This window comes from Chelmon rostratus, chromosome 23, assembly GCF_017976325.1.
Source record: "Chelmon rostratus isolate fCheRos1 chromosome 23, fCheRos1.pri, whole genome shotgun sequence".
NCBI lineage: Eukaryota > Metazoa > Chordata > Actinopteri > Chaetodontiformes > Chaetodontidae > Chelmon > Chelmon rostratus.
In genome coordinates, this window is record NC_055680.1 from 16059341 (window position 1) to 16077708 (window position 18368).

Here is an 18368-nt window from a genome sequence, read left to right on the forward strand (position 1 = left end):
GAGAGACAGACAGACAAAGAGAGAGACAGACAGACAGACAGACAGACAGATAGACAGACAGAGACAGACAGACAGAGAGACAGATAGACAGAGACAGACAGATAGAGACAGAGACAGACAGACAGATAGACAGAGATAGACAGACGGACAGATAGAGAGAGACAGAGAGAGGACAGACGGACAGAGAGAGAGAGAGAGACAGACAGACAGACAGACAGAGAGCGATACAGAGAGAGACAGAGACAGATAGACAGAGACAGACAGACAGATCGAGAGAGTGAGAGACAGACAAAGAGAGAGACAGACAGACAGACAGAGAGACAGATAGAGACAGACAGACAAAGAGAGAGACAGAGAGACAGACAGACAGATAGAGACAGACTGTCAGTGTGTCTTTTCCAGCAGCAGATTCGCTCCATGTGGAGAGAAACATGAAGCCACCTGTAGTTTTCTATATTTATCAGCCTCATTATGGAAACATTTAACCAAACACAACGACACAAATGTGGCGTTTCCTCCTCCTTCAGCCGACAGAGACTCAGAAACAGGTCGAGTTACAGGACATGCACCACCCCTGCCAGCCCCTCCACCCAGGTCTGTATGTTTTGCTTCATCTTACACAAAGCTGAGACCATCTGTGAACGTGGAAAATTACCAGGGCCAAGTCATTTTCTTGCGGGAAAAAATGATGAGCAAGTGAAACTATTCATGATGGATGAGCAGCGCCGAGGTGATAAAGGCACAACCTTCACCAGCTGCACCACTCAGCAGTCACAAGGATCCACATATTTGGCTTCATCGTCATGTACCCACGTCTCTGACAGCTACCCGTTAGCACTGCGCCCCACCCTCTCCAGTGGCCATCATGACTCACGTTTGCACCGGGGAAAGAGGCCCAGTTACGTAGCTACCAATTACTAAACTATCATTTGTTTGAATTGAAATAACCTTATTGCAAACACATGCACGAGTGTGAAGGCGTATATGTTTCAATGATTAAAGGCTCATTTTGTCTGCCTGTGTTCGTTGTTCATTGTGCACGTAGACCAGTTTTCTTCGGCGCGTGTGGTGTGCGCTCAGGCACAGTTATGATCTCAGCTGACGCTTCTGAATTCCTCGGGGAAGTCGGCAGCGTGTGTGTGCGACCGCCTTCTGTAGTTCAGCACAAAGGAGGAAACGAGCGTGTGAGTTTTCTATAAATGAACAGTTCAGCAGGAAGCCGCCTCAGAAGCACTCTGAATGTGGGGAAGGCTGAGAAAGGCTTTTTTTTTTTTTTTTTTTTAAAGAGCCTAATCTAATAATAACAGCTGTAAACCTCTCTGGCTTCCCCCCCACTAAATTAGTGTCCTCTAGTGATGCACAGCAGGTTTTTTGCCTTTTTAATCTCTGCTAGTTCAACCCCGATTCCAAAACCATACACATGATAACTCAACTGAAAACAGCACAAAGTCAACATATTTCATGTTTTTACCTTACCTTTTGCAGCTTCACTCATTTTTGTGATTATCTGCTGAATCTGATGCAGCGACACGTTTCAAACAGGTTGAGACAGGAGCAACTAAAGACTGGGAAAGACGTGGAACGCTCCAAAAACACCTGTTTGGATCATTCCACAGGTAAACAAAGGGTATTACGACACGGTATTAAACACTTCGTTTGGAAATGGTTGAACTCTGTTTGAGTTTTAATTTGTTTAAAATCTGGGTTGTTTATTTAAAAAAAGATTCAGTGTGACTTTCACATGACATCAGTATCCCCGTTGCCAATAAATGTCCGTTAATCCGCAAACAGGAAGTGCTAATAAGCAATCAAGGATACTGTAAGTGGTGCACCTGTGCCATGACATGAGTCATCAGAAGTCTGAATCTGCAAAATATCAGACTTGCGGTTTAGAGCATTACAGAAACTGTACTCCCACTCTCAGAGTGGTGCTTCCTTTTCCTGTTCCCGTCAGTCGTTGAAAGTGTATTAAAGGTTTATTACCCCTCCACTGCACGTTCGCCAAGGAGCAACAGAGAAATGTTAGAGAAAACAAGTACTAATGAAATTTCACCTTAACCCTTATAGACACGTGACTGGTGCATGAATGCACAGGTGAGCAGAGAAATCTGACAATATGGCTGCTCTTCTTGTTGATGAGAATCATACACAGGCATGATTTTATTCATTTTCCACATTAAATAAGGATTTACTTTAAACGTGTTATCGTACACTGAAGATCAACAGTGGAAAAGCAACGACAAATAAAACCTACATGGCTTTCAAGGACATTAAGATAAAATGAATATACAAGAAAACAAGTAATAATCGTTAACAGGATCATAATCCTACAGTTCAGGAGCTTTGTGCCTATATATGATGTTTCCAACAACACGGTACATGTGAATGCAACATGCTTCTGGCGGGAATGTCTGAATGAGCTGCTGGGAAACATGAAGCTTTCTCTCCCAAAGGCACGCAGTCAAGGTGCTTTTCCGGTCAGCGTCGAAGAGGCGACACAACAATCCTGCACAACGTCAGTGCATCCGCCTTCAGTTACCACGACAACACTGTTTCCAGGCGGAATAAGAAGAGATCGATGATACGACAAACGCTGGATTTTAACAAAACAAACAGCACGTGCGAGAAAATGAATACAGAAGATGTCAGATAAATAAGAAAATAAAGGATACAAAAACATTGGCAATGTACAGCTTGTAACAGAACACGTAGCGTGAAGGAAATGACATCGTGTAATTGCATTAAACAGAACAAGAGTGCCGTGTTTTCTCACTCTGAGTCATTGTGTCGACACATTTTCAGAAGCAGCTTTAACCTTCATCTCGCTTTCAAGGGGACACAATGCGGAATAAGAGCAACATGTTCTTAGTGCGAGCCAGTGGATCAGAGGAAGACTCTGCCGGGCTCTTCCTGGTGAAACGATTTTTCTAATTGAGAAAGTGAGTTTTGTTCTTCTGGATTGTTTGCTTTCACTAACAATACAATATGACGTTTCTCTGTCTAGACAACCAAGAAAAAAAAAGACAAGATCTGGGCTGCAAATCAACAAAAATCTGGACTTCTGTTCTGGTAGAAACACAGCTGTAAGTAAGCACAACTTGTTTATTTTACTACCCCATGCTTCTTCTTCCTCCTCAGTGCACCAGCTCCAGCTGGCTGGTGGAGAAAGGCAGGACCCCGCTGACGTAGTAGGCGATCCCCAGGGAGAGGAGAGCAATGACCACGAGCAGCAGCAGGACCCTCCAGAAGCCCAGATCCTCCACAAACTCCTGCCAGGTGGTTCTGAAGCTGGACAGGACGCCCTCACTGCTCTGCAGGTTGGGGTTGAGTAGAGAGTGACTCTCCATGGCGCTGAGACAGACAGACAGAGGACAACACCGTCACTCCTCCTCCTCCTCCTCACTCGTATACGAAGGTCAGACAGGTCCAAGGAGTTTACTGTGACTACAGTTTTCATAGCCTTTATTTTTACTACATGGTCAAACCAGTAAGAATGAGGACTGAGCCCGTGGTGGCATGTTATCAACATCCGGCGTCTCTAGGCAACTACCTCAGACGTGGATGATGTCATTACCGAACGCCGCGCGCTGCGAGCAGCCAGCCACAACACGGCTAACTCTGCGGCGGTCGGCTCCAAATACGCAATAACGAACCATAGCTGTGCCAAACTACAGCTAAACTAGCCGACCGCCGGCTCAGAGGGGAATAGCACCAGCATATCACAACAAAATATTGGAATATGAACGAGTTTCGCAGCAGATTATGCGTTATATAGAGGCTGCGCATGGATGCCCCGAGTACTCGCATTATACGGATATATGCGCCGCTCCTCTGGGGCTAATTTCTTCAAAACGACTCCAAATGCCACCAAAGTTGTCTGGGTGAGTAAATGGGCGTATTTAATGCTAGAAATGAGGTCCAGGTGGTAAAAAATGAAAGTTATCCTTCAAGGCCATAAGAGGAAAAACCAACACAACCAGAGACATGCTACTTTCCACTCGTCCTGGAAGACTTCAATGTCCCGGACAAACGGGAGCAATTCCAGTCACATATTACCTGATGATGGACCCTATTTACCAAGTGACTAATAGAGACAGCCAGCAGCTACGAAACGATGCAATATAATCCCTTTGGGTGTTTGCACGCCATCAATGTACGTCCACTACAAGTATTTGTTTCTGCCACTGACAGACTCAGATATAATATAATATTAGATGTGACGTTATAATATGTGTCTGACAACATTACAGGAAGGATCACTGCAGAGATCTGTTTTTTTTTTTTTTGTTAAAGAGACAGATCAGCTTTGTTTGACCAGAAACAGGCAGTACATTGCTCTGACCAAAGTCACCAGACTCCATTCACAAAAGTAGCACTTTTAGAACTGTAAAACACACTTCACACTGACAGGTCATCTGATGGCTGCGGGGTAGCAGGATTGGACTGGGTGATTGGACAGTGAAACGCCAGCACAGGTGAGAAAGCGTGAAAGAAAAACCCAGCATCTTGCCTCTGGGGATGTTCTGGGTTTTAACCAGATTCCAGAGGTGAGTCTGAGGCTACTACACCTCCTAACTGCGAGCTACATAAAAGACGTGCGCCAGTGAAAGACCTTTTTAAAAGTCTGTGTGACAACACCACCTTTAATATCACAATCCAGAACGTTAGCTACTCCTGTGAAGCCCAGAGGTGAGCGGGGACTTGGAGAAGGGAGAGGCAGGGGGTCAGATTCATGCACGCGAGAAGGACGAACGATTTAAAATGAACTTGTCACTTGTGCTGATTAACGGCGCTCAGCTGGCGGGCACGCTGCTCCATCAGAAACATCTCGAAATGCACACATACATTCAGAATGTATCTTCCAAAGATAAGTTTCAGATCAAATCTGAGCAAATCAGACACACGTTTCCAGAGTACTGGCAACAGAACATGGGACCCTACATGGATTTCCATTCACCATCGTTGTGATTATCAGGAACGTGGCACAGGGTTAATTATTTCCTGAAATGCTCGACCCTTTTCACACAGAATAACACCTCTGGGAGCTTGTGTTTGTCTCTTCATGCTGACATTACTACAGAGAGTGGTTTATTACACAACATTTCCTTCCTCTTCGAAACTCAACAGCTGAATGACTTCCAGTCATTTCTCAACTACAACTTGCGACTCATGGCAGAGGAAGTGGGGCAGCTTTCACTTGACAAAACATCTCCCTTTTTGCAACCAACACCACACCGGATGACCCTGGATTTGTTTGGCTTGAACCCGCTCATTTGCGCCTCCCACACACACTTACCTCTCGCTGTCGGCCATCTGCATGGTCTCCAGTTTAGAGTGGGGGCCTCTGTTGAAGCCTTTCACCTCCTGCTCCTCCAGCCCCTCCAGCAGACGTATGGCGTCCTTGTTGACGCCGCGTCTCTTGGCCAGCACCAGCGGGGTCGATCCGTTGTGGTTGCTGTCGTGCAGGATAGGCAAAAGTGTTAGATGCAGCACATGCCATGAGTCACGAGAAGAAATATTAGTCACACACACTCTCTCTCTCTCACACACACACACACACAGTTCAAAGAGAGTGCCAGAGCTTTCAGGGCATGCTATAGTCTGCATGTGAGGGTGCACTACACTGTATATAAAATAAGATTAGATGAGGTGGCACAATACTGAAACCACAAAACAAAACTGACTGCTGCACGTTTAAAATAACTCATACTGGCAGTGTTTCTCACTCCCTGTGCCAGATGTTATCGCTGATCTTTATCGCTTTGTTTTCACATTTTGAGGTTTTCTGCTGAGGGAGGGACGCTTCACTGTGCTCACCTTTAATCTGTGAAATTCACTAATGTGGAAATTTAGAGTCACCCCCGTCTGGTCGCCAAAGCACGGCGGGGTACAATGCGGAGCACTCTTCTTCTGTGGTTTCCCCTGTAAACTGGTTCCAGCTGTGGTGCTCGCTTGAAAGTCGAAGGGAGAGTAACGCCAGGACCAGACTACATAAATCTAGTTTGATTGTGAGACGATTTTGCGAGGCAAGAGTTTCTAAAACTGTGACCGATCTGACACGGAAAGACAAAGAAAATCGTGTGGTCTGATCTCGGCCTAAGTGGGAACTGTGTGTGAGCTGCTGCAGAGACATGCCCGGCAGCTGGCCTGCAGCAGACTGTTTATTAGTCATGACCGCAGTGATCATAAAACACTTACAATAACGGTGTTTATTCTGTGTAAAGACCAAGTTAATTACAACATAATGTGGCATCGTTAGTTTTACTAGTTGTATCTTTGACACCTTCAACACAGCGATAGCACCAGTGCTTTAGCACCAGATTCAGAGAATAAAGAACGCTTATGGATGACTTCACATATTTATGGCGACTTACTGGAGGTGCAAATAAGAACAATAAGATGCAACTAGTCGAGTTCTGGGACGGATGTTCCTGCCTTTGTCTTTCACGGATTAATACAGTCTCAGTCTCTCACCACTCGCTCCGTTCTTGTTCACTGTTGCTGGTTATTGAGCCCACGTCAGGGCAGCTTATTGTTTGTGATGTTGGCTTTCACGGAGTCCAGGAAAAATTTCCCCACGGGGACAATAAAAGTATATCTTATCTTATCTTTTACCTGCACAGAGCTTGTGTGGAATTGGACAACATTCAGTGTGTCCTTTCCAGTGATTTCATATATGAGAGCTTGTTGTTCAAAAAAATTTGTTCACATTTAATCGAAGCTGTTTTGTGCATCGACTGTTCTGAAATAAAGTTGACTCCACTGGACCCTCTGGACTATTTGGGATTTAATCAGTCACTTCTCGGAGGGCTGTGATTTCCTGGAACACGAGCAGACGAGAAAGGCCACTGTCAGCCCCTTACCTTTCTATTAGAAGATGTGCTGCACAGTCTCCTTTTCAGAATAAACAGGGCTATTTATGAGACGCGAATAGTCGTAGTTGTCACACAGGTGGGCATGTGCAGGCTGGTGTGTGAGGCACGGACGGGTGTGGTGATCTGCTGATTATCAACTCTACTCACCTGCAGCGGGGTGTGGTCTACTCTGCTCCATTGTTCTCCTTGCTGCCATAGATACCAGCTTCAGTCCATGGCTCGACGCCGGACCGTAAACTACCCCCAGTTAGTTTATTCCCAGCTGCTCAAGATCTGTAAGTCTGCTTTTTGTCATTTCGGTGCTTGAACTAATTGTGTCTTTGCTCTGCCTCAGTTTGGACCCCCCTGCTACCTTCTGCTGCTCTAAACCCTCTGCTCCAACTCCAGCCAAGCCTCATCTACTGCCACACCTGTCCGCTACCATCTGCCTCACCTCCAGCCGCACCGTCTCAGCCTTCCCCTCAGTCTCCGTCAGTAACCCTTGTCTCTTGTTGGTCCTGTAATATTAGTTCGTAGCTTTAGTTTGTCCCTGGCTTAATTTGGTACTAAGTCTCTACGTTTAGTTGCGTTTTCTACATTTAGTGTTTTGTTGCTAGTCTTGTTTCCTGTTAGTCTGGTTCCTGTCCAATAACTTAGCTATTGAGCCTAGTACTTTGATTTTGTGTAATATTTGCTCAGGGTATCTGGTTAGTTGTTGCTCTTCGCTGTACATATTATCACACTCGTGGGTATTTGTATTTAAACTTATTGTAAATAAACTTAGTTGTGTGCTGTGAACTTTGTCTGCGCTTCAGCCTCTGCCTGTGAACCGTGACAGTAGTCTTTATGAAAGATTCCAGCCTCTCAAGGGCTTTTCTCTGTTTACTGCAGGTTTGGGGCTGAATGATCACTATCATGAACAAAAATTTAGAATGTGCTGACTTTCATACATCTCCTGGCAGTTATCAGTGTACAAGATATAAAGGAAGATAAGCCTGCACAGTGTTAAAAGACACGAGTCCCTGTGGTCTCAGTATGTTTAAACAAAAGATTTACTAAGTAACTGATCCGTCCTTCCCTCCTTTAACAGTAATGGATCTAAACTGATTTGTCTGCTGCAGCGCGTCTGTCTTTGCTTTTCAAGCATGTGATAACATTGTTCAGTCTTTACGTGTGCTGATTTAACCACTGGTACTGTTGTGGAATGTTTCCATTTGTTTGGAGCTAATGAAAACCTTAAGGGACAGCGAGAAACACACACATTCACAGCATCCCCGAGATATCTGTTGGTTGAATGAACAGCTGTTTTTCATCTGTTATACAAAGGGGTGTGCTGGCAAGGCCACAAATGGGACACATGTTTTCTCTGCTGCTACTCCAGAGGTTTCCTCTTTTTTTTTCTCTTCAAAAAGGTTTTCCTTTCTTGGTGGGAAGGAAACCACGAGGGCTGTGAATAACTATTATGTACTTCACTTCCTCAATCTGTTTTGTCTGAAAAATGCCTGCTATAATTTCCCACAGCCTGAGGTGACAGATTAGACTTTATTAATCTCATAATGGAGAAATTTACTCTTACAGAAGCTCACTAAGAACACACAAGGGGGGGGTGCAAACAGCAAATGGAGGTGCAAATAAGAACGATAAATTACAACTGTGTAAACCACAAAAAGAATTTATAAATTATAATAATAATAAAAAAAGGTATCCTATGTAGAGTAAGTTTAAGAAAAAACAAAGTGTCTTTTGACCAGCTCTTGTCTTGTCCGAGCAATTCAAAACCCCAAAGATATTCAGTTTATGATTATTTACCACGAAGAAAATTAATTCCACATATTTGAGAAACTGAAAGAGGTAAGATTTACTAAAGAGGAAGAATACATCAAGAATTACTGTAACGATTATCTGATTATCAGCCTTAATTAGCGTTTGTCAGTAATCGTTGCAGCTCCTTAAACCATCAAACCAACATAAAGCTTTCTGTGGTTTCCTGTCTGTATGTGTTTTGACATCTGAACTTCTCAGTCACAAATTGCTTTGCCAAATGACTAACCTAAACACCAGATTACACACTCTCTCTGTTTGTTTAGTATGCGGGTTGAGCTGATGGGACACTTGCACTGATCAGAAACCTGTTTACATACCACAGAATGCTGTTTTCACCAGAATACCACAGCTAGCATATCCTGGTTGAAACCAAACACTTTGTCTCAATCTAAATGTTTCAGTTTTTCAGAAGGCCAAAAAGAGTCACAGATTTTTTTTTTTTGGTGTGAGTTGAGCAATCCTGAGTAAACGCCCCAGTGACTGCGAACAGCGAACACCTCATTCTGAATGGTAATCTCACATGTTATCAGTAACTATGGAAACAGCAGCAAGACGAGTTAAAACAGGATGGCTGGTGCTGCAGGGCAGTAAAACAGTGCACAAGATCATGACATTGAAAGCAATGTGGGTGGGATTTAAACCCAACATCCAGCCTCTTTCATAAGCATGCCATGACTTCACTGGTAAAAAGTCACAGTTGTAACACATCAAAGGGGTTGGGGACAGTTTACTTCAGGTCAGATCTTTTTTTAACCCTCAGTAATCATTAAAACGTGTAGACCTCAGGCACACTTTTTACAACAAATTAATAGTGATTTATAGCTTCTCAAACAGTTGAAAGCAGACAAGAGAAGCTTGCTGCGATAGGAAGGTAAAATCATAAGAGATAAAGAGATTCATTGAGATTAAAGGTTTATGAAAATCATCTTTATCATCAGAAAGAATTACATTTCTTACCAGATATCAATCTTCAGTCCATTGGAAACCAGGAACTGTATAGTATCCACATGGCCACAAAGATGCAGCGCTGTGTTGCCTTGATAATCTGTCGCCAACAGATCGGCCCCGAACTTGTGGAGGAGGCGGCATATGTCCACGTTCCCTCTGGCGGCGGCTAGGTGCAGCCCGGTGCGGCCCCGGTTGTCACGGATGTTGGGGTCGCATCCCGTCTCGAGGAGCCTCTTGGCGAACGGCAGGTCTCCATCGATGCAGGCCTGCAACAGAGGCACGTTGGTCTGCGACGAATCGTTGATGAAGACATAGGACATGTCCGAGTGGGTATCAGAAAATTCCAGCGTACCTGCATTGACGATCAAAGAGGAAAAACAGACGGTGTGGTTCAGTGTAATCTCAACATTGGTGAAAATTTATTAGTTGATGAGCAGACCTGGAGAAGGGGTCAAGAAGGATACAAGGATGGTGTTTATTAAGTTAAACCATTTGAAATCAAACTGGACGATGCTCTAAAATCTGTTTGAGTTCGCAGGAAAGAACAACTGTTACAATATATGGGATCCTTACGAGACGCCACCAGCATCTCCATTGATACCGCATTTGGTAAAGTATGCCCTCTTGTGGCCGCTCTTACAATATATTTCTAGAGAAAGATTTTCATACAGCACACACAGTGCAATCACAGGCTTTTGGGGATGCATTTAAGCACTTGACTATTGGAAATCTGGAAAAAGATAAGAAGAACCAGCAGAAAAATAATCAGAGTCAATATTGGCTGACTGCAATCAAGAGTAATGACATTACCAGCTTAATACAACAACGTAGCCAGAAATATGAGTTGTTTTTTTTTTTTTTTCTAATATATAGATTTCGGTAAGAAGTCAAGCTGAGTGAAAGTGTGCTCCTTTTTTTTAAGTTTCCAAGAAATTAAAATAGAAATGTAACAACAGCTCATGATAAAGTTCTTCGGTGAGAAAAAAAAACTTGAAACACTGAGGCCTAACTAGAATAATGAAATTCAAAATTTAGACACAAAAGGCTCAAAAGTGGTCCAGTGATATACAGGTGTACTTTTGACCAAAGATTGTATAAAGTGTTAAACTTTCCACCAGTTGTCCATAACACATTTCAAATCTGACACAATTTTGTACTGTTCAATTGTGCAGCATCAAACCACAACATGAGAGCAACCTCTTGGTCATAAACGGGGATATTTCTGATCTTTCCAAGTTTGTTAGGCTCTCTGGGAGTCTCGGTGTCTTTCAGGAGGGAGATGCAGGTTCAGTCTGGTCCAGGTTTGTTGAGGATCCAGCTTTTTATTTGGGCAGCAATGCAGATCTGCTGTTCTGTGGGTAAACTCTGACCTTTATATTCCCTCTTGGGGGATTTTGTATCATGTCAGCTTTCATGTCACAGTGATCGGCGTGTTATAATAAACCAATATGCACTCTTCATTTCTTCTTTATTCCAAACGTATCATTTGGTAATTTTACGTGGACTGTTCTCCTAGATTATATTCCAAAAATCCCTTTTAATCTGCAAATATTACGATTGCAAAACATCTAAACTGTGCAAGCAACAAACTATACACCCTTAATGTCCAGACGAAATCACAAAATCATTTCTAGAAATCCCGTTTGTGCAATGTTGGTTCAGCTAACGTTAACGATTTATGTTGGAAAATGATAGCTAACGTTGCTTAGCTAACTGCATCTACAACGGCTGTAGCAATAACTCTCTTGCAGCTATACAGATGGCGGCAATATGGCATCAAAACAACATATTTATCTTTATTACATACTCAACTCTTTGCATGCCACGACTTCACATTTGCACCAGGATTAGGTATCAGTAGTTGATAATGTTGCTAGCTAAGAAGCTAACGGGGCTAACTAAAGCCTGCAAGCTAACGTTTTTACACGTAGCTAAAAGCGATTAATATGCGATTTAGCAACTGCAGGGACGGCTACATAAAATTAACTCGTAATTTAGACGCTTTGTCGGCTGTCAGCTCCATAACTCACCTGTTAATATGTCCCAAATCAGAAGAAAAAACAAACTTCGCTTTCCTTAGAGCTAACGGTACTAGCAGAGTTGTTGTGATGCTAGCTTCTTCTTCTTTATATTTACTGGCGGATCGCAAACCAACTTAAAGGTGCGTACCGCCACCTACTGTATCGGAGTTTATGGCAATAGATAATCTCAAGGCAGACCAAAAAAACTACTCTTCCTCTCTTACTAAGGGCAAAATTAGAGCTTTTGTGGCCATCTACTGTCCTGAATGTGCCACATTAATTTGAAAGACCCTCCAGATTTGCTCAATATATCGTTTGATGAACATTAATGTAAATCATTTACACATATTAAGGTATAATTTAACAGCTGCTTTCGTCTGGTCTGTACCCACAACAGTGGTGGAGGAAACATTCAGGCCTTTTACTTTAGAAACAATCCTAATACCACAATGTAAAAATATGTCCTGCATTGAAAATGTTACAATGAGAAAAATTACTTACTACTAAGTACTCAATGCAGAAAAAGTCCCCTGTGACAGATAATACTATTATGATGTCATTATTACATTATTCTGACTCATGCGGTGGACCACATTTTGAACTGTTTTGTATGGGACCAAAACTATTGATTATTTTCATTTATCTGATTGATCTGCTGATTATATATATATATTTCTTTTTTTTCTTTTTTTTTTAAAATTCAGTCACAAGTTCTCATGGCCCACAGCAACACCTGCAGTTGTCAGTTAACTGATTAATTGATCAGTCATTTGCAGAAATCTTAGACCTGGTCAGGTGGGAGGTGAGTTGGGATTCATGCTGACATATACCTCGTTGTTTTCTGAGTTTTCTGAATAATTCTGCTGCAGAAACTCTGTTAGTTTAAAGACTTTATTTCAAAGTGTGTGAGCACAGAAATACACATTACAGTAACAGACATGTTATTACCATTTCGTGTTATGGATCCTCTTTGAGGAGAACTGCATTTCTTTTCCGTCACTCCAGCCACTTTCAGTATGTTGCTGCATAAAACATTCTTGGTTTGGAACAAGGGGTGAAGACCAAACAGACAACAAAACAGCTGTTGTGTCTGTTAAATAATCAGCAGTGAATATATTTCCATATAAAAACATAATCCTAAAGGCATTTTTTTTTCATAATATTTAATGTACACATCATTACCTTCCCATTCCCTCCCATCTCAGTAAATAAAACCAGGGGATAGTATCATGACTTAAGTAAAATAATTACAATCTAGATTACAAAACAGCTGACAAAAAGAGAGAAAAATAAAACAAAAGAAGCAAAATGTGACAAAAAAAAATCAGGGCTACCAGCCGAGAGTCAGAGCGATGTGCTCGACGCAGTGGTCATAGTGGTTACAAGTCACTCAGTAGCTTCCACTGTCCAAGGATAATGCGAAAGAGGAGAATCAACAGAGTCAGGCTTAATCTACATTCCACACCAAACTCAATGTAAAAAATGATCAATTCTGCTCTTACTTTTCTTTGCATACTACAGCAAGTCATTTGAGACTTTTAATTTACATTGCAAACCAAATTCAATGTAAAAAATAAAAAAAGGTAAATTCTGTTCTGATATGTCTTTGCAACTGCAACTGCAATATGGCTGCAGAATCTACATTTACAGACAGAACATGGACAACTTCTTCCTCCTTCTTATCCAAGGACAGAGAGAAGACACATTGATTGGAATAAAAAAAAATAAAAAATAAAGAGCCAACAGTTTTATAGACTTTTGCTCTAATATACTTTGCTGGGAAATACAGAAAGCACTATATACAGCAATAATTAACAATCTATCAGAGAGTGTGTGTGTTTGGTTTCCTGTTGCAAATTTAGCATGAATGAAGGGTTAACTGTGGTTAAAAAACAAAACAAAACAAAAAAACACTGTTTTGGTCACAACATAAAGATGAAAGCCTGTGAAGGTGGAGATGGAGAGGAAGTCAGCCCCTTGATTTGCCTTGTTTATTATTCTAGCCCACATGAGTTCACATCAGTGCAATATCTATGAATGGGTGGCCTCATTCACATCATTCATTACTACTGCTAACTGCTGCACACGTTCTGCTTTTAGAGGGAAAGTGCTGGTTAGCTGTTTTATTGCGTGCAGTTTAATAAGAATGTGTTTGAAATGTTGCCTTTCAAGTCAACTGTCAGGGTATTGTAGCACCATAGAGTCAGACTGTGAAGTGTGCAGAGATCACAGGCACATGAAACATGAAAAATGTAAAGTTGAAAGGCTGCACTGGTCAATTTGCACGTTTTTGCACGGTCATGCAAATTATGAGTAGATTACATTACAGCGTCATCATAAAAGCTGTTGTTTTCTCAAACAACTGTTTCCAGGGTGGTGGTTTGGTTTAAAAAGTAAGATATGAAAATCAGCTTGTCGAGAGTTGCAACTTGCTTGCAATAATAAATCTATTAAAGTGAAACTTTAGTTGCCCTTTTTTGTCGGGTATGTTTTCTCTCACTGTTTCAGAGGCAGAAATATGTGCGATTTCATAGCTGACATCTGAAAATGTTATTTGCTATGGTGTTAGAAAATAGAATCCACATGAAAAAGATGCGCAAACATAGAAGTCATAAACAGGAGAGTGATTTAAAATATAAAGTTCTGACTGGAAAAGTTGTTTTTCTTTCCTCAGTCTTTACATTTTATGCAGCATAAAAGTACTTATATCTTTATCATTTTCTCTTAATTGTGTCTGATTTTTACTTTCAGATGCATTTCCTTTAAAAAGACATTAATATTAATGCAACTTTCAAGAAGACAAAAATGTGCACTAATTGTTCACTAGCAAGCGTCAAATCTCGGCAATCTGATCTCAATATGTAACGAAATGAATGATAACCAACGGAGTCACTCCTGCAAAGCATGCAGAACCACCAGAGGGCGACAGGGGTAACATAAGGTGGGACATAAAGCAGGTTGCAGCCAGCAGGAAATAAAAGTTTTGCGACGGCTGCGTCGCTAAAAACGTGTGTTTGAACCGGAATTGTCCACTTCAGTCAGATCAGTTGGGAAAAGGTTTAAACATGCTCGACTCTCCTGCATGAACGGACCCATCTGAAGCGACACGTGTAAGCGGGGCAGTGCTATCCAAAGGGGGTGGCACTCTCCGAGGTAGCCGAGAATGATTCTCGCCAAAACCGTAACGAGAAAACAGACACAAAATAGACACAAAGGACATAAACAATAGCACCATTGTCAGTGATAACCTGGAGAAGAGCAACCACAGCGGAGCCCTCCTCTTTCCATTTCCTCCCTCCTACTCTTCTTCTATTTATTTATTTTTTAACAAGCCATTCATTCCTAAAGCAGGTCAAAAACTCTAAAAATGGGGCCGAAGTTGTTCGACTCGATTCTGAAACCACCGGTGAAGCAGGAGAGGGGCTCGTTTTCAGTCAGTCACATGTTCTTGTTTTTAAAGATTTCTCGATAAATCATCTCATCCTCCATCATCAACACCTGTTTTTTTTCCTTTGAGGTGTTACCTGATGTTTCCCTCCCTCCACTCTCCTACTCCTACTACAAGATCTTGCTGCAGACTTGGCAGCGGCTCACTTTGGAGCGCTCCTGGCCTCCCTTCAGGGTCTCCTGCGCCGGCGAGTAGACGAACTCCTGGCTGGGATCCACGGTGGTGAGCCAGAAGCTGTACTTGTTGGCGAAGTAGTGGCAGGTGCCCTTGGCTCCGTTGCACTCGATGAACGGCGTCGCGCGGAAATCCTCCAGGCAGGAGCCGGGAGAGACCAGGGACTGACCGCCGCCCTCAGCGCCGGCTGCCGTGTGCTGCAAACCAGAGATTTACAACATTTTGAGTTCTTTCTTTATTGTTTCTGCTTCTGCAGGGAAGCCAAATGCAACGCTTCCTGTTTGCTGAGCACTTTTTAGATGAGCAAATGTAAAGGCTTTCAAAAACTGGGTGTGGTCCAGATTCCACTCCCACAGGTCTAGACAGAGCTGATGATTCAATTCTTACCTATGCGGTGACTGAGTGACAAAAGTCTTCATGTCTTCATAGATATGATTGAAATATGGAGCTATAGCTTGACTCTAGATAAAAAAAAAAAAAATTCCCACACCCCTTAAAATCAAGAAAGCCTCACGAGCCCCTGTGATGCTTTGGCGACCCCTGGTGGTGGTGGGGAGCAGTGTCTTAGCTGGTAATTATTTATCAAGTATAGGACATATTATTTTGAAAAGACAGCTCTCTTCACCTGTAATTTTTGCATTTATCAAAACTAAAAACTACATATTTCTTTAAAGCATAGCGAGCATTACTCATCAAACTAAAATGTATTTGCTTGCACCGCTGTATTCCAGAGAATCATGAAAAAATGCTTATTAAGAGCCTTTAGTGTACCATGAGGAAGGAGTATCCTATCCAGAGACTCCTCCAGCCGGGGGGACAGGTGGGGATGGTCAAGTCCTGACTGTGGACCGCCACGGCCTGAGACGGAGCCTCACACACAGAACACCTGGAGGGAAACAGCTCCATTAAAGACATGCACCTGTGTGGCAGCGTGACCAACACCCCACCTCAGACGACACAAGAGGGCTCCGTACCTGCTGATGTAAGGCTGTATCTGCCCCTCGGCCACGGGCATCATGGGTATGGATGCTGAGGTGGAGAGCCAGTAGGATTTGTCGTTGCGGCTGGCGTAGTAGCAGACCTCGTTGGGGGAGCAGTAGAGGAAGGGGATGGTGCTGAACCTGGGGAGGCATGACCCTGGCTGACCTGGACGGACACAGAGAAGACAGAGGATGACATGCACTGTGGGAAGTGATGGGCAGACAGGAAGCAGCTGTGCCAGACCATCGTCACACGGCTGTAACAACGTGTTATTGATGTGTTTCCATACCGAGGTCCTGGTTGTGGGCCTTCTCCTGTCCCTCCACGTACAGCAGACTGTATCCGTCCCACAGCTTGGCCATGCCCTGAGGACACATGGGGACCTGGGAGTCCTGGCTGTGCTTCACCAGAGTGTAGCCGATGCTGTAGCTGCGGCCGACGCTGCCGGGAGCGCCGGGACGACCGGCGTTACCGGGGAGACCTGAGGGAGAAATGTGAGCAGACGTTGGGATGGAGAGAAGGTTTGAATGCTGCTGTTAGTGGAGTCGTGTTGTTTTACGTGTTAATAACCAGGTTAAAGAGCAGGGTTTTTGTTGTTTGGAAATAAGCTTCATCTGTGACAGACAGAGACTTGCTGACCTTGTTCTCCAGTTGGTCCAGGGAAACCAGGGGGTCCGGGGTCACCGATAGATCCGGGCAGACCAGGTGATCCAGTCCTGCCAAGTTTACCCACAGAACCGGGACGACCCTTAGGACCTGCGGGAGTGTTTTACCTTAATTATCATTTAATTTCAAAATCCTCTTCATTATGTTCCAGCCTCTCTGACCACAGGATGAACTGTATTACACTTAATTATGAAGTTTATATTATTATTATTATTATTGTTTTTGCTACAAAAGATTGATACCACTCTCATACGTCTGCTAAGAGTGAGGCTGGTTATCTTAGCTTAGCATAAAGAATGGAAACAGGTAGAAACAGCTAGCCTGGCTCTGCCCACCAGCACCTCTAAAGTTCATGAACATGTTAGATCTCATTGTCAATTTCTTGGACTTCCTAGATTATTTTTTGACTTTTGGACAGAGCTAGGTGAGCCTTTATGCTAAGCTAATTGTCTTCTGGCCCTTGACTCATATTTAAAAGACAGGCATGAGAGCGGAATCAATCTTCTCACCTAAATCAAAGCAAGAATGCAAACAAGCGTATTTCTAACACTACGATGATAACATGATGTGTTTAAGGGCCGTTTTAAGAGCTGGTCTTTCACTCCTCACCTGGACGTCCGGGCATTCCAGGCTGACCGGGCTCTCCGGGGGTGCCGGAGCCTCCGTTTTCACCGGGAAAGCCCATTTCTCCGAAGGGTCGCTGGAACTCTCGCGGTGGCAACGGCAGCGTGACGCCAGGGATTCCCTTACGGCCAGGACGCCCTGGAGAGGAAGAGGTGGAGAAAGATGGAGGAAGGGTGAAGGGTGGAGGAAAAATACAGGATGAAGGTTTGAGCAGAAAGAAGACGGGATACTGGTGGAACAGTAAACTGGAAAAAGACGAAAGTCCCGCTACCTCGAAATCCCTTGGCTCCTTTGTTTCCATAGTAACCAGAGTCACCGGGGAAACCCTTGAGGCCTGGACCTCCACTGAAGCCGGTCTCACCTCGTTCTCCTGAAAAGCAAAAATACATTTTATTTATTTATCATTTTGTTTTAGAAACACAAAGAAACAGAAATGTTTGGTTATTTTTTATGATTTATGAGATTATGTCGCATCTTTATTTAAAGATCCACTTCACCTTTGAATCCGGGACTGCCAGGAAGTCCAGAGCCTCCGGAGCCGCCTGTCTCTCCTTTCCTGCCGGGCGAGCCGGGGAAGCCTGGGAGTCCGGAGTCCCCTCTGTCTCCCTGGGCTGTGCCTGGACCAGGTGGCCCAGGAGGACCTGGAGGACCCTGGAAACCTGGAGGACAGAGGAGGGTTAGAAGGAGGAGAGGAGAGGAGAGGAGAGGAGAGGAGAGGAAGTTGGATTGAGGGAAGGAAAGCAAAGATAAAAAAAACCCCACACAGAAAATGAGTTGATGAAAGGAAAAGAAAAAAAGGACACAAAGGAAAGGAAAGAAAGGAAAGAA

General features: G+C 43.4%; 2 protein-coding genes across 4 annotated transcripts in view; both read right to left on the reverse strand.

Moving 5' to 3' along the window:
- Window positions 1–1748: 1748 nt before the first annotated feature.
- On the reverse strand, window positions 1749–11752 carry ankrd46b (ankyrin repeat domain 46b). The gene is made up of 4 exons (XM_041965505.1): window positions 11657–11752; window positions 9636–9978; window positions 5297–5455; window positions 1749–3351 (listed from the first exon to the last, which is right to left on the reverse strand). Exons 2-4 carry the CDS (start codon window positions 9944–9946, stop codon window positions 3135–3137), a joined length of 687 nt encoding a protein of 228 aa, XP_041821439.1. The 5' UTR covers window positions 9947–9978; window positions 11657–11752; the 3' UTR covers window positions 1749–3134.
- A 778-nt stretch (window positions 11753–12530) lies between these two features.
- col4a6 (collagen, type IV, alpha 6) overlaps window positions 12531–18368 on the reverse strand; it is a 118087-nt gene continuing 112249 nt past the window's right edge. For all 3 annotated transcript variants that reach the window (XM_041964496.1, XM_041964495.1, XM_041964494.1), the window contains 8 exons: window positions 18038–18199; window positions 17812–17910; window positions 17526–17678; window positions 16890–17006; window positions 16540–16731; window positions 16244–16415; window positions 16041–16155; window positions 12531–15466 (listed from right to left, as the gene is read on the reverse strand). In XM_041964496.1, the coding sequence (XP_041820430.1) occupies window positions 15206–15466; window positions 16041–16155; window positions 16244–16415; window positions 16540–16731; window positions 16890–17006; window positions 17526–17678; window positions 17812–17910; window positions 18038–18199 (1271 nt within the window). In that variant the 3' untranslated portion in view covers window positions 12531–15205. The remainder of the gene's footprint in view (window positions 15467–16040; window positions 16156–16243; window positions 16416–16539; window positions 16732–16889; window positions 17007–17525; window positions 17679–17811; window positions 17911–18037; window positions 18200–18368) is intronic.